The 14,486-nt window shown below is 40.1% G+C and overlaps 2 protein-coding genes across 2 annotated transcripts in view; both read right to left on the minus strand.

Moving 5' to 3' along the window:
• Positions 1-7,105, minus strand: part of radil2a (Ras association and DIL domains 2a) — a 29,151-nt gene extending 22,046 nt beyond the window's left edge. The window contains exons 1-4 of the mRNA XM_085783684.1: positions 6,382-7,105; positions 5,156-5,494; positions 4,824-5,059; positions 1,266-1,594 (exon numbers count right to left, since the gene is read on the minus strand). Of these exons, the coding sequence (XP_085639810.1) occupies positions 1,266-1,594; positions 4,824-5,059; positions 5,156-5,494; positions 6,382-6,509 (1,032 nt within the window). The 5' untranslated portion in view covers positions 6,510-7,105. The remainder of the gene's footprint in view (positions 1-1,265; positions 1,595-4,823; positions 5,060-5,155; positions 5,495-6,381) is intronic.
• Positions 1-14,486, minus strand: part of rcvrna (recoverin a) — a 218,850-nt gene that overhangs the window by 168,844 nt on the left and 35,520 nt on the right. The window lies entirely within an intron of this gene.

A 14,486-nucleotide genomic window follows, 5' to 3' on the forward strand; every position in this document is an offset into this window, starting at 1 on the left:
GTTGCCAGTAATGTAATGTTCAGTTTTTGATCACGCTGTCAGAGAGGTGTTAATAGGATTAAATGCTTTAGCTCTGAGATTGTAACGAGTGATGGTATTGTGCTGGACTGTATTACACTCGCAGGTGCTCTCTAATATTCTGCATCCTCATCATAATCACTACCACCTGGAAAATAAATAAATAAGCAGCTTAAATCGATGAGAAGAAAAGATTTATTTGTTCCATCAGTCAAACTGCGATAGGTTTCAAACGTTCAAGATGCGGACGGACGAATAAGCTTTCATTTCCTGCCTTACATGACCAATGATACACCACAGATGCGCCTCGTTCCTTTGCTGCGTTGACCTATTGTTGCAGAGCAAGATTACGCCTGCAGTGGAGCTACCAGTATCCTGCACAGTCAGCAATCTCCATGAACAACATTGCGAGAGAGAAACTTCCTGTTTCTGGGAACAGGACGGACCAAAAGCTGTGGCCTGGCTCTATGGTTTTTTATTGCAAGCAAGTTATTCAAACTGCATCGCACACATCAACAGGGACGTGCGTTACAAAACTTGGGAGTGATATTTTTTGAGATTTCAAATGATGCATAGTTTAAAATCCTGGTATGTGGATTACAGCAAACCAGTTAAATGCCTCCTCCTCCTCCTCCTCCTCCTCCTGCTGCTCCCCCACCACAACCCCATCAGCCTGTGTGTATACAGTACCCTCTAAGAATAGCTTCTGTGTAGTTTATCCTCTGCAGTGTGTCTTTAATCAGGGTTATCTCTCTCTCTTCTTTTTCTTTTTTTTTTTTACGTCCTGAGCAGGTTTCCCTCTGACTGAATGGTGAACACTCTGTTCCTTGTCCTTTCATTGGGACATGATGACAGACTTTTTTCCTCCTGTGAGTCACCTCTTTCTCTCTCTTCTGGGCCTGTGTAGGATTTAGAGGTCTTGTAGTCAGACTTCAAAAGCCACAAGCCTCCTCTCTGACTCTGGGATTTTATCCTTGAGGTTCTTAACCCACCTGTTCAGACCCCATAAGCCTGTGTTTGCCTCGGCTGGCCTACGATACATGCTGCCAGGAGACTGTCAAGTGCCTTATGAGGTCTTCAGTATAGTAGTGTGGTAACATCTGTTTGGAATAATAAGTCCTGTCTTGTCTCTTATTCTTGTGACTGATGGATGCAATAATACATATATTAAATTCTTAAACTACTTATGACTTTATTTTCAATATCTAAATAAGTAATTACGCTCTTATTCCACCTGTGTCTCTTACCTGTCTATGGCTGTAGCCCTGCAACAGGAGGAAGTACGGAAAGTCAAAGGGTGGGTGAATGGAGTACTGCGTAGTGTTGTCATCGCTGCTCTCCGTCTCCTCCTTCTCCATGCCGAGCCGCAGCACCTCCTTGTCGGCCTCGGCCTCCGGATCCTCTCTGAGCGCGCTCTGCTGGGCCCTGCTGGCCTCCTTCCCCATCGCCGACAGATCCATCTCGCTCAAACTCCTCCAGATCCCGAGTCCGTCCACATCCTCCACGCTGCCGTCCACGAACAGAGAGGTCACTCTGGAGCGGCTCTTCTGCAGCTTACGGGCTTGTGCATTGATACCTGCATTGGCCAGAGGACAGGGTGTTATGTGCCTAACTGAGAGGTGCTCGTTACATATACATGATCTACAACACATGCCACTTTTTTTTAAAAATCGATTTTATGATTCATATCAATCTTCATTTGAAAGATCCGATATCGATTCATAAAATCCTTAGATCGATCTTTTAATGTAGCCATTGCACTGTTGCACTGTTTACTTCTGGAGTGGGTCATTTTACTGTAAATAAATGTACGTTAATGTAACTGCTTTTCAGTCAATTTAATGTAAACATTAATATTTCTAATAATACACCAGGTTAGAGTTCCATGTTTGTACAATTTGCAACATTCATTTTGTGAAAATCTCTTTCATATCCAAGCAAATTGGTATTAAAACTGAAATATATCTGAATAAATCAATACTAAATCAAATCGGGATCTTGTGAATCAGAATCAAATCAATTCAGTAAATCAGTAGTGATACTCAGCCCTAATCTATTACATGTTTATATTACTGTAATCAAGATTAGAGACCAGAGTTGAAAAGTATAGGTGCATGCAGGTGATCTAAAGATTACAGTAGTTTCTATCACTGATGCAGCCTGGTAAATAACACAGTCTGCTGTCAAAAAAAGGTCCTTTAAACTCTTTCCTGACTATTATCATGTTTTCAAGTTTACATCAGTACCCAGTGACAGCACATCCTTGAGTAAACTGCAAACAGGAACTGCCGATGGCTCATTCAGCATCGTTAGTGGTGCCAGTCTCACGAAATGTAAACAAATATCAGCTAAAAAAAGGCTGTGGCCCACAGCTCACCACACTGAATCCACAACAACCACATGTGTTAACATCTCCCAGGGTCCAAAGAGTAGAAAATGGTTATTCCAACAAAACTTTGTATTTTTTTATGCTATAAATCAACATGTTTTTGACTTTACAGATATTTCGCCATGAAAACCTCGGACAATCCAGACAAAAACCTTTTAATTGGTGGCTGAAAACACCTATTTTAGGCCGCCTGTGGTCACAATGTTTGGCTACTGAAAAGAAAGCAAACATACACATACACAGAGACAGCCACTTAAAGCCAAAGATAAAGATAAAATAAACATTTTTGTGGATTACCACTTGAATTGAGGGTGAGATTGTGGTTTTATAGGTGAAGCATGTCTGGCTAAATGTCCAACCAAAAAAAAAAAAAAACATTAACAATGACAAAAAAAATCCCCACAGAAATCACTCTGGTCAATCTAAAGCAACTCCACAACATAACAGTTCACTTGCAATTGGCACCAACTCAAATGAAACATAACCAGGGGAAAGAGAGGAAATGTGCGGGGAAAGTGAGATGTGGCCACCTCTATCTGATACCAACAGCCTCTCTGTCGGCCTGACGTAACACAAACACTATTCAGCTCGTTTGGAGCCTCTAAGTACCGTGGAATGTCCACAGAGCCCGGCTTCACACCCGCAGCTCTGCCGCTCTTATCAGCTGTGGAAATGGGTGTTTTCCACATTGTTCAGCACCAGTGTGACACACCGGGCTCGGTGCCTAGAAAGCCCGTGGAGGTAATGGGCAGTCCCCCCTCCCCTCCCCTCTGCCCCCCCCGCCCCCCCGGTCAGTGACAGGAGAGAGAGGGTGGAGCGACGCTTTTGAAGACTGATATTTTCCAGCTGCAGTCCGACGATTACTGATGTGCTTTAATTCCTCCATTGTTATGTGTTTTAATGTTTTAAACAGTCAGTGTTTGGTTTTCAATTTAGTTCCCCTAATGGTGGGGAAATGAGAAGATCAATATCACTCTAAAAGGAGCTGAGTCTAAGTTTTTGTTAGCCAACATTAGCATTAACAGCTGTTTACTTACCAGTCTAGACAAAACCTTGTGAGTTTAATATTAAACTTTATTCCTTAAAGGGATAAGTCAACATTTTGGCAGTAGGTTCGTTAGCTTTATTGTTGGTGCAAACTATTTTTAGAACAGCGGAGCAGAGTGGCGAGCTGCTCAGAGCAACGCTACGGAGGCTAATGGGATTTCTTGGTTTCCCTCATCAAACTCATCAAATACACAATCCAACAACTCCAAAACGCTCTGGTGGACAAGTTGTGACCTGCACATTCACCACACTATGAGATAATAACAGAACGTTACGAGACAGAGTTGTTTTCAAGGCAAATGCAGAGACTGCTTGCCGAAAAACGGCCCCAGACGGGAACGTGCATCAATGGTTTTGCATGAATTTACCTTGAAAACAACTCTGTGAGTTTGATGAGGGAAACCAAGAAATCCCATTAGCCTCCGTAGCGTAGCTCTGAGCAGCTCGTGGCTCTGCTCCACCGTTCTAAAAATAGCTTGCACCGACAATTAAAGGTAACAAACCTACTCTTAAAACTATAGGGATTATGGCAATGGGCCAATTTGCCAAAATGTTGAACTATCCCTTTAACTCTCTAAAAGCCATCTGCAGAGGTGGAAAGCAACCACTTTGTTTTTCTTACATTTGCTATTTCCATCATGTCTGTTCCTCTAGTGAGTCGGCATGCTAACCAGTCTATACCCAGACATTAACTTTAACATGAGAAGTTTAAAAAACCGATTGAAGATGCTGATTGACTGTCAAACATCTCTTTAAACACATGAACAAATAATGGCCATCCTATAAAGCTGCAATCAGGAGGAAGCTTCTATACATCAGGAGGACCAAGAACAATATTTACGAAGTCGGTATCAGCGATAGATTGGTCTAATGCAGAGAAGAACCACAACAAACTTGTTCCAAAGTCAACAGGGCTGCTCAGGCCACAGTGTGCAGGAAGTCAGCTCTGATAGAAAGAATAACACAACAGTGAGCGTCCACTTTCTGGCAGCTGCGGTGCTGGACTCGGTGGGAAGAGCTGCTTCACGAGGCCATGATGGGCCCTTGCAATAAAACAAAGATAAGAGCGGGGCCGTGGTGACCTCCTCTATCCCTCAGCGCAGCTTTTGTTTCCTCCTGACCTCTCTCACATGCCTGCCATCTCCCCCTGTTTTAACTGGTGATAAGCTGGACAATGAGGGCTGATAGCCTGCAATAAGAGACAAGGATAAAGGCTCCCCATGCCACCCTAACAGAGACTCGGTGATTGATTACCCAAGCGTAAGGATGTCAGGCTCACTGACTTGTATCTATGTTACTGAAAATAGTCGGATGCACGTTTTTAAATAAGTGCCAGACCAAAAGTAAGGAGGTGTTTTCAGACGTGTACCTGCTGTGACCGTGTCTCTGTCCTTCAAACTTTGCTCTTCGACGCTCGTCCTGAGCTGGATTTCAAAACGTCTGGAGAAGCCTTCCTTGGGTTTCCACAGCGACTGCAGCATCAGGGGCTTTTCGTTGTCTCCCACCACCCGAAAACACTCCCGCTTCCACTGGTTATCTCTGTCCATCTGGCCGATCACATCGCAGAGCACATAATCGTTGGGGTCCTCTTTTTCCAGACAGTACCTGAATGATAAAAGTAGAAATTTAAGTCAGGAAGATTATGGGATAATAGAAGTAAAAAGAAATCATTGAGTTCAATAGTGAAAGCCCCTTCCCCACCTCTCCAAAGCCTCCTTCACCAGCTCCTTTGCACTGGACTGAGTGGTGGCCAGCACGCTCTTGTAGTTGGTCCCCTGACAGATGTCGCTGCCGAAGATCTTGAGGATGCCGGGGACAGACATTTGGCTGGACAGCTCGGCCGGGTCGTCTGCAGTTTGGAGGTCTCCGGACAGGGTCCTGCTGCCCTGCGCCTGGCCCCGACGTCCACTGTCCCGCAGGTTGGGGCTGTGGTTGAAAACAGTCGAAAGCCTGTTGTTGTGGCGGCGGATTTTGCTCTTGGCTGGCTGCCGAACACCCACGCTCTCTGTGGAGCGCACAGTGGTGTCCGAGTTGTTGGACCTGCAAGGGAAAAAGAGTTGGAGGATAATGAATACTGTCAAGTGGCGAACTTTAGAAATACTCAGCAGTCCTGCACATAGCACACTGTGCTGCTTCTGTACATCCAGACAAGTCAAAATCTTTCGAAAACTGACAAAGCAGACAATAGTTTCAGGCTGCAACCGAAGTATTGATTATTATTGTGATTAATAAATCAGTTGTTTGGTCTGTAAAACATAAAAGACAATACCAGTGAAAAACTCTTCAGAGCAACTGTCTTGCATTGCCTGAGGAACAGTTCAAACCCAAATATAATCAGTAAACTATGTTACGTAAGTGTCTATCTTTAGGTTTAAGGTTAAAGTCAATTAAAACACAATTTATTCAGTATGTTTCTGCCATTTTATTGACAAAAAACAATCACTGTGGATGTCGGTGTCTAAACTATAGTAACAATCAACTGTTATTTTGGTCATTTATCTATCCCTCAACTATTTTCCCCTCTAATCGATTACCTGTTTTGCTCATGAAATGTCAGAAAATCATGACATAGACATGATGTAGTAGTGCACCACATCTCAAAATGGTGGATATGTGAAATAAAAATATATCCAGTTTATTGTCATATGCTCCAAACAAAGCATCCAACCCTCACACTGAGAAGCTGAACTTGAAAAGGAGAACCTGGGAACGACTGAAACGATTAGCTGATTGATAAAAGTAGTAGCAGATTAGTTATCTGCTAATTAACTAATTGATTAATAGACTCCTGGTACTGTAATAGCTCTGCAGTCACTGCATCATCATCACGTTTGAATGTAAAATCCAATGCTAAACACTTCTGTATTTTTATAGTGTTTTTATGGTGCTATATAAATAGTAAATAGAGGGTTATAATAAAGACTTACTGGACAGATCCATTGCTGGGTTTCCTCCCCAGTTTGGCCAGTCGCCTCTTCGGAGAGCGGATCAGCAAACCCACAGGGAAGTTCAGGGCTTGTTTATTTACGTGGCTGCTTCTCTCCTCAGAAATCATTATTGTGTTTTTTGTTTTTTTCTCCACTTCACATAAACACAACCAAACTGTTAAAACGGCTGGGATTAGCAGGAAATAGCATTATTCAAGCGTAAAGTTAGGTGATGAAAACTTTTCTTCTCGGGGGGGCAGTTTTAGTCCACCTCCACTTCCAGAAAAAAACACAACAAAACAACAACAAACCCTTCAAAAAAATCACAAAAAGAAGCGGATGTACTCCAGCGGTGTCTTCAAATCCATTAAAACAAAAGTTTGAGAGTTATTCGAAATGTTTCGAGGAGTTGAGATGAACTAAATAACTCTTACATTCCCACACAAGTAAACGCCGGTCAGTCGGTCGATTTTAAACTCCCAAATTAGTTTTCCCGGAGATAAAATCCAAACTGAATTGAATGTGCATCGTAAAAGGAAGAAAAGAAGACACGTTCACGCACGTTAAGTCCATTCCTGCATGAAAATCGAGCGGAGAAACAGCCCGGTCCATAATTAATCTGGAAAAGACACGGTGGAAATCCGTGGTCCCGTTATGTCGCGGAGCGCGGAGCGGAGCGGACTGAATGAAAGGGAACCTGTGCTGCTCGCGAGCTACTACTGCTGACGTCACGCAGCTGCACGCGCGTGGTCAGAGAAGAGGCGGGACAACAGACACACACACACACACAGCCTCAACACTCACTCACATTGTACACTACCACCACACACACAGGAGACGCAGAGCCGCCGAGTCAAGACTTCCTGGGGTCGATTAGAAATTAAAATTTCAAAGCACAACCAGGATATGATTTTTTTTTCTTTCGCATTATTGTTTTATATATTATTGTAGACAGGAGCACCACCATGTTGTGATGTCTGATCATAATTGGATCACATATTTTTTTTCCTTTTCTCTTTTTATATTTTATTTTTATTCTTAATATTTTAAAATGTGGCCAATATTACAATATTTAGATTCCAATGTGAGCTGGTTGTGGCCCTGGTAGGCTATTAGTCTATGACCAATGAAGATGCTGAAAAAGTTAGGCCGCGTGTGAGTGTTCACTAAACTTGGATACTAGCTATTTCATTAGATATGAGTTTAAAAAGCTGAGTTTTGTTTGGACAGTCACAACAAGTACTAATTAGCTCTAACACCATTTTTTTTGTCTGGCTGCACAGACTGAGGTTACTCTTCATTTCATTTTCATTTTCATTTCACTATTAGCCTGTTTATTCAGGGAAGAAGGTCAGTTGAGAGCTAGCTCTCTTTTTCACTGACGCCCGAATTACAAAACAACACAAATATACAAATACATTTAAAATCCACAATGACATACAGACTACAGAACATGTGATAGGCTAGTAAGTTCTTAAAGCTATCAAGATAAATAAGATGATCAAGTTTCAGACAGTTTAGTAAGTTATTCCAATTTTGAGGGACATAGAACTGAAAGGCAGTCTTCCCTGATTCTGTCCTGATACTACAAGTGTGTAAAACCAAGGTATCCTGTAAGCAAGTGTGCAAATTACAAACTCTAAGTGAGATTAATCCGGTAAAATAAACAGATAAAAATTTTGAGTAAGGCTTTGTAAATAAAAACTAAGCAGTGTTGCTCCCTTCTTACAGGTAAAATTCAAAAATATCTGATCTGTATCTGATTTAGACTAAAATAGTTTACTATTTCAAATGGATAAAAAACAACAACAACCTTAATTTCATGATAAAGTAATGAGTATTAAGCTGATCACTTGTGTTGTAAATCAACGGGTTGTTGGGGGGGGCTTGTTTAGGGCCGAACTTCAGATTGCCACCAGGGGGCAATAACGTTTTGTTTTAGTTTTGGCTTCACCTTCATCATTGTGAAACAGGTGAACTTTTGGTAAATGTCACAATTTACCAAAAGTCACACCACATAGGCCCTATCAAAGTGACATTTACATGTAAATCTGCAAACACATGTGATCATATCAGTATTTTGTTCTTGTAGGACTATGAAATTACAAACCATAAAATGAGAAACCTTGAACACCAATTACATTTCTGAAAGCAGAATTACATTTTCAAAACTGAAGAGTCTGTATTTCGACATTATGTTACACTGATGGCGATTTAGTGATTTACCATCAAAGTCTTTCAAATCTTCTTATCTCTTTTGTCATTTCTAATGGGTTTATGTTATAGTACCAAAACGTAAAACGTCATCAATCCTTTTTTTTACTAATACATTTTTGCCCAGCTTCTTTTTTATTCATGAGACCCATCACCCAGTCACTGAAACTGTTTCTCAGAAATCATGGTCTTTGTGTTGTTTTGGTCTTGACCACTGTTACTAAGGGGAAGACACCAGTCAGAGGTGTGAATCAGAGCGACGGGGAATTCAACACACTTTTTCAGGTTTGCCACAGCTGCTGAACTGTATCAAAAAGATGGAATCAAAAACTTAAAAGTGAATCGACTTTATTGTGTAATCGTAATTGGCACGACAACAAGCGCACCCTCACCTCTGCTTTAAATCCCACGTTTAGCCATAATAAACAGCATTTAGAGTTACAACACCTGCGGCTGCACATCACAAAGTCGGCTTCAGTCATCTTGGCCTGAGAATGAATCAAGTTTAGAGAAGTTTAGCTATAATTACTAAATATGGACAGCATACAAAAGAGGAGGGTTGCAGAACAGAAGATGTATAACTGCAGATCTGAGTTACTTTTGGTTTTATACTTGTTCCCCATTACCAAAAAAAGATGATATGATAATAAGTATATTTATAGAACAAGGGACAGAAAAAAGTGTTAATTCAACAGTTGCACAAAATGAGTTGCTCATTTCTAGAACACTAACGTCGGGTGATTTTCACCCATGAAATTATAGTTTCATAATTTTCATTATGTTGCTGTTGTCTGAGTTTCATGGGTCCCTGGGTAGCTTCATACTGCTCACTGACGTCATGAAGGTCGGCATGTTACCCTGCTGCCATCCCTACTTTTTTCAGCAGGCACGGGTGGATTTCACCCGACGTTAGTGTTTATGTATCTAAATCTGGCTACCATTTCTGGTGATGCTGAAAATGTTTCTTTTTTCTTTTTACTCCACCAAATAAGGCTCAAATGTCCCACAAATGGGTGGTCTGAAGGACAAAGTCCCAGCTCCATTAGTTTTTTTTTTAAGGAAGTTTTTGTTAAAAAAACAAAAAAAAATCACAAATTTTGGACATTTTTTTATAGGGTCACCATGATACCTTTTTTTCATTTTGTGAAACATTGTATAGTGGAAAATTAAGGAAGTGTACTTCAATTTGCCATGTATTGTTGTATTTTAATATATTTTGGTGAGAAATATTTTTTATGGGTATATTATATCGGGTAAAAAATACCCGGCGTTAGTGATGATGTTACTTTTTGTAACGTTAGTGTTCTAGGGTTAAACCGCTTGAAGTGGCTCATTTTGGTTTATCACATTATTTTCCTTTATTGAATTTACTGCGTCTAGTGCTCTGATAATGATTCCTCAAATGAAGTTCATTTACATGTGTGTATGAAGTGCTCCATCTAGTGGCAGCACCATTGGATTACAACATATAAACAACAGATTACAACTTTGTCTTGAGTGTATGGTTCACACAAGCATTTATGTAGCAACAGATATGACATGCTTCTGAAAGCTATTATATTAATATTGTGCTGAAACACAATACTGTGCTAATGCTTATGATAACAGATGAGGAATATGGAAATATGAATCTTACGAAAGAAGTTACAAAGCACCCAAGAAGACAGAGGACTTCATAATGTCACCTGGGTTTGGATCCAGGCCACCACCATCCTAAAAGATAAAATGACATAGCTAATTGATGGATATATAGAGTATTCAAGACAGATGTTTCTCCTGTTGTTACTGATTATGTTGCAGATTTTAATTCCATTTCAAAAATACAAACACAAAAAACAAGTGTATTGGCACAAGTGCTGTGCAAATGTGAGGTGATAATACTTTACTTGAATTTTTGTTATGCTACTTTATATATCTATTCCCTGTGGGTTCGACAGAGGGACACATTGTAGAGAAATTTGTACAGAATTACGATTAGGATTTAACATACAAATCATATGAAGATAAACTAATAAAGATTGAACTGCCAAATACTTGTAAATTTATCGCCGCCATGCAAGACCAACAAACAAACAAAAGATGCTACACACTTCAATGAATACAACTGAGTTGTTGGTCACCACCAACACCTGCAGACAGTACTATAGTCTCTATAACACATACAGACACTCACACACATATGGTTGCGTAGTCTCTTGTGGTATTGAGCTACAGGGTTTGAGGCGGATGTGAATGAGCTCCACCTGCAGCTGCTGTGCACAGCGAGTGGTTTGGAGATGGTAAGATTCAGGTCAGAAACTCTTCTGCAAAAATGGCCTCTTTCTGCTGCCTGACTCCAACTCTGTGTGCTCAGTATCCATTCAGTAGTTAGTTTATCTGTCCTGAACATAAAGCAGAGTTGTTGTTTTTTTCCCCACTTTCATTACTTTATATTTCTTATACCAGAAAAAACTAAATGGGGTTTGGTTTTGCTCAGTTTTATGGTCATAAAACAACCCACATGTCCACATAGTCTCATTCATTCACAGACAGAAGATGTCCAGTAGATTTTGTTAAACATTAAACGCAGATATGCAGAAACAGGTGTTATATCACTCACAGATAAAGTGGTTCCTTCATTTCCTGTAAAAGTTGCTGCATGTTCATTATAACTGTAGCTTTGTGCTAACTATACATTAGCCTACCTGACTAAACACTATTCCTCAAATTTATTGATTCATTTATGAAATGCGACCAGCCCAGAAACTAGAGTAAACTGCTACAGTCTCAACAAAACACACTATTGATTGGGATTTAATAACGTATCCATAAAGCAATCAAGCACTCAAGGCAATCTGTTTTCCATCATATATAATAGCACTTCATCAAGATAATGTTCATTGACTGGTGGTAAAATGTCAACGCTGCTATGTGTTACAATAACGCTGCAAACTGCTTGACATGAATATACGCATAACCACAATGCAGCAATAAACACTATTATCACCTTGTGCTGAGCAAACACTATAATGACGTTCTGCTTTTTAAACTACAATTTATCCAGCGGCCATGTTGATGTTAAGGCAAGCAACGCCATAAATTATATGAATGAAAAGTCTTTGACATGTGACCTAATGTGATCTTCAACAGCACACGTTTACTTCTGTGACCCAGCTGGTATCTTCATCTTATTACCATCCTTCCCACAAGCAGCAGTAATAACATGTTCATCTTTCACCTTTACAGTACAACCCGAACAAACCTGCTACACCACAATTTAATGAATGAACATACCAGACCTCATTTTGCTTGTCAGTATAATTGTACTCTCATACTGTAGATCACTCATATAAGTTTCAAACCTCTGCAGGTTGATTTTAAAGGTGTACAGAAATAGCCGTTTGTCCTGTTTGTCGCGCCGAGTTGTCACGAGCTGCAATTTGATTGGTCGTTATCGAGCGGGCGGGATATTCAAAGCTTGGGGCAAGCCCGAGCTCGGTGGTGTGTGTGTGTGTCTCAGACGTTTGATTGAATTTGATAAAAAAAATACCACACTTTCATCCCGGATTTACTCAAAAATAACATTTTGCACAAAGTTTGGCCTACATCTTCAAAAAGATGAGTTATTACACTAATTTTATGACCCAGAGTGGGCTCAAATTCAATTTTCTTTTCTGTACACCTTTAATGCTGTAGTCTACTGGATAGAGGAATTGGACTTAAATGTTGGGGAGATAATATTTTGCAGTTAACATGACACATTTTTGTTCTTTAAAGAGTAGATAGATAGAAATGTAAGCTCAAAAGGTTTTTAAACTTTGGTTTATCATCTGTTCCTTTCAGAATAAAAGTAGTTCAAGTACAAAGCTGAACCATTAAAGGAGTTTCAGCTGTAGCAAGTGGCCCCTGCTGCGAAATATAAAATTAGCCTGAAAAAGTATTCATAAGAGTTCACAGATGAGGAAGGATTGGTAAAAATAGAAGGAAAAGATGAGAAATCTGCACAAAGTTAAAAAGAGAAATGAAACTGGAAACTACCTATTTTGTCTAATGCATCCTAGCCTGAACCGCCCAACTCCAACCACAGATACTGTAGGGGCAAAGCAAACACCAGTCAACAACTATACAACTGCCTGGTATGCTCATGGGTATGCTACTGAATGCACCACAACATCCTGGGTACAACCACATATTTCTAACCCTTTAAATCTCTCAACCACCAACAACAAACATAAATCTTCAAATAACTCCACAAAAACATACAAAAAAGGGTGTCTAAAAGCACATTTAGCCACTAATGTTTGTTGTAAAGTATGACTAGCTGCTAGCAAAATTAGATGCTAATTGTAAATGTTGGAGCAGCCTAGGATAAGTATTTACAGTAAATGTCTCTCTTGGTTTTATCATCAACATTTTTGTGAGCTGGGGAATGAGAAGCACAAACATTGCTTCTTTCATGAATTAAGTTGCAGGCCTAGGTCTGTTAGAAGTTTTTATGCTAAGCTATGCTAGTTGTAGTAGCCTAGTGTTAGTCTAAGAAGTTAGCAATGGAGTGAGTGAATGTCTGTTCAACAGCAACCATGTGACTTGTTTTGGTTAATATGCTGCCATAATCAGATCCTGATCAGGTAGACATGGTTTTTGGAGAAACTAAAGTATTTTTTAATGTCTCTATGGGGTTTCATTTTCATTTTTGTGAGCTGTCAACTCATTAGAACAAACTCTCATTAGCTTCTCTGCAGGTTGGGTTTGGAGTTTTGTGCCCAAAACTTACCGGTATGAAATCTAGGCTGTGTCTTCAGCGCCCCCTCCCCCTGCCTGTATTTTGGTCAACTGTTTCTGGGTGGAGAGCGAGATAATCTGTGTTTTCTTCTCCAGCCAATGACGGAGCGCAGGTGAAGCTACGTGCAGCAGAGTAGGAGGTTCAGGGCTGCTAGCCGCACTAGCTGTCTCTGATGCTGCCGAGTCTCTCTCTCTTTCTCAGCAGCTGCAGTCAGGAGCTCAAAGAAAAAGAAATACAGTCTGAGTAAAGTGCTGGAGCTGCGGACCGATTCCAGACCGTCACCGATGCTGGTAACAAGTATTAGGGCCGTTGTAGTGAGCTAGCAACAAGTATTAGGGCCGTTGTAGTGAGCTAGCAACAAGTATCAGGGCCGTTGTAGTGAGCTGGGCGATTCCACCAAAAGAGTGCCATTTCTGTCCCCAGCATATTAAATGTATAAAAACATGTAATAATATAATATAAATTGCATTTAATTAATAAACAAAGCACCATACACATGAATCACTGTAGAAATTAAAGATATATAATTTTTAATTACTATAAAAAGGCTTTCAAAGCACTGAAACATAGCCTTTGTTGCATGTCCCCAGAGCCAAACGCTATAGTTTACCACAATGCATTATGAATAAAATCCTTCTAAAATCTCATTTTTTTTGCATATTAGTGTGACTTTATATTATATCTACACTTATATAACATTTTTTAAATTAAAACCTAATTATATTTTGGTTAAAATTCACATTTTAGTCCCGTCCCCAGGTTTTCACTCAGTGCTGTTACCCGAACACATTCTACACTCTAAAAGTTTTGGAACATTCCACCAGTGACATGTTCTGCTGGAAGTGACATCATTTAGGTCTTTTGAAAGTCATGGGAAGACCAACATTAAATTCTGTAATTTATTTTTCCTGAAATTGAATGATATTGTAGCTATGTCAGGGTCCGTCACTCTTAAAACTCATTCCTGTTACCTAAATTATCTCTAGACAGTGTTTGTTGATATCAAAAGTAAAATATTCAGTTAAATCCTAAGAATGTGCTCTGTGTGCTCAAGCTATTAGTATAGATGCTATTTGGCTAGATTTCACACAATTGCTGATTTTATGCTAAAAACTCATTGCTGTTACCC

Source organism: Trachurus japonicus, chromosome 8, assembly GCF_045865225.1.
Source record: "Trachurus japonicus isolate A0001 chromosome 8, Traja_1.0".
NCBI lineage: Eukaryota > Metazoa > Chordata > Actinopteri > Carangiformes > Carangidae > Trachurus > Trachurus japonicus.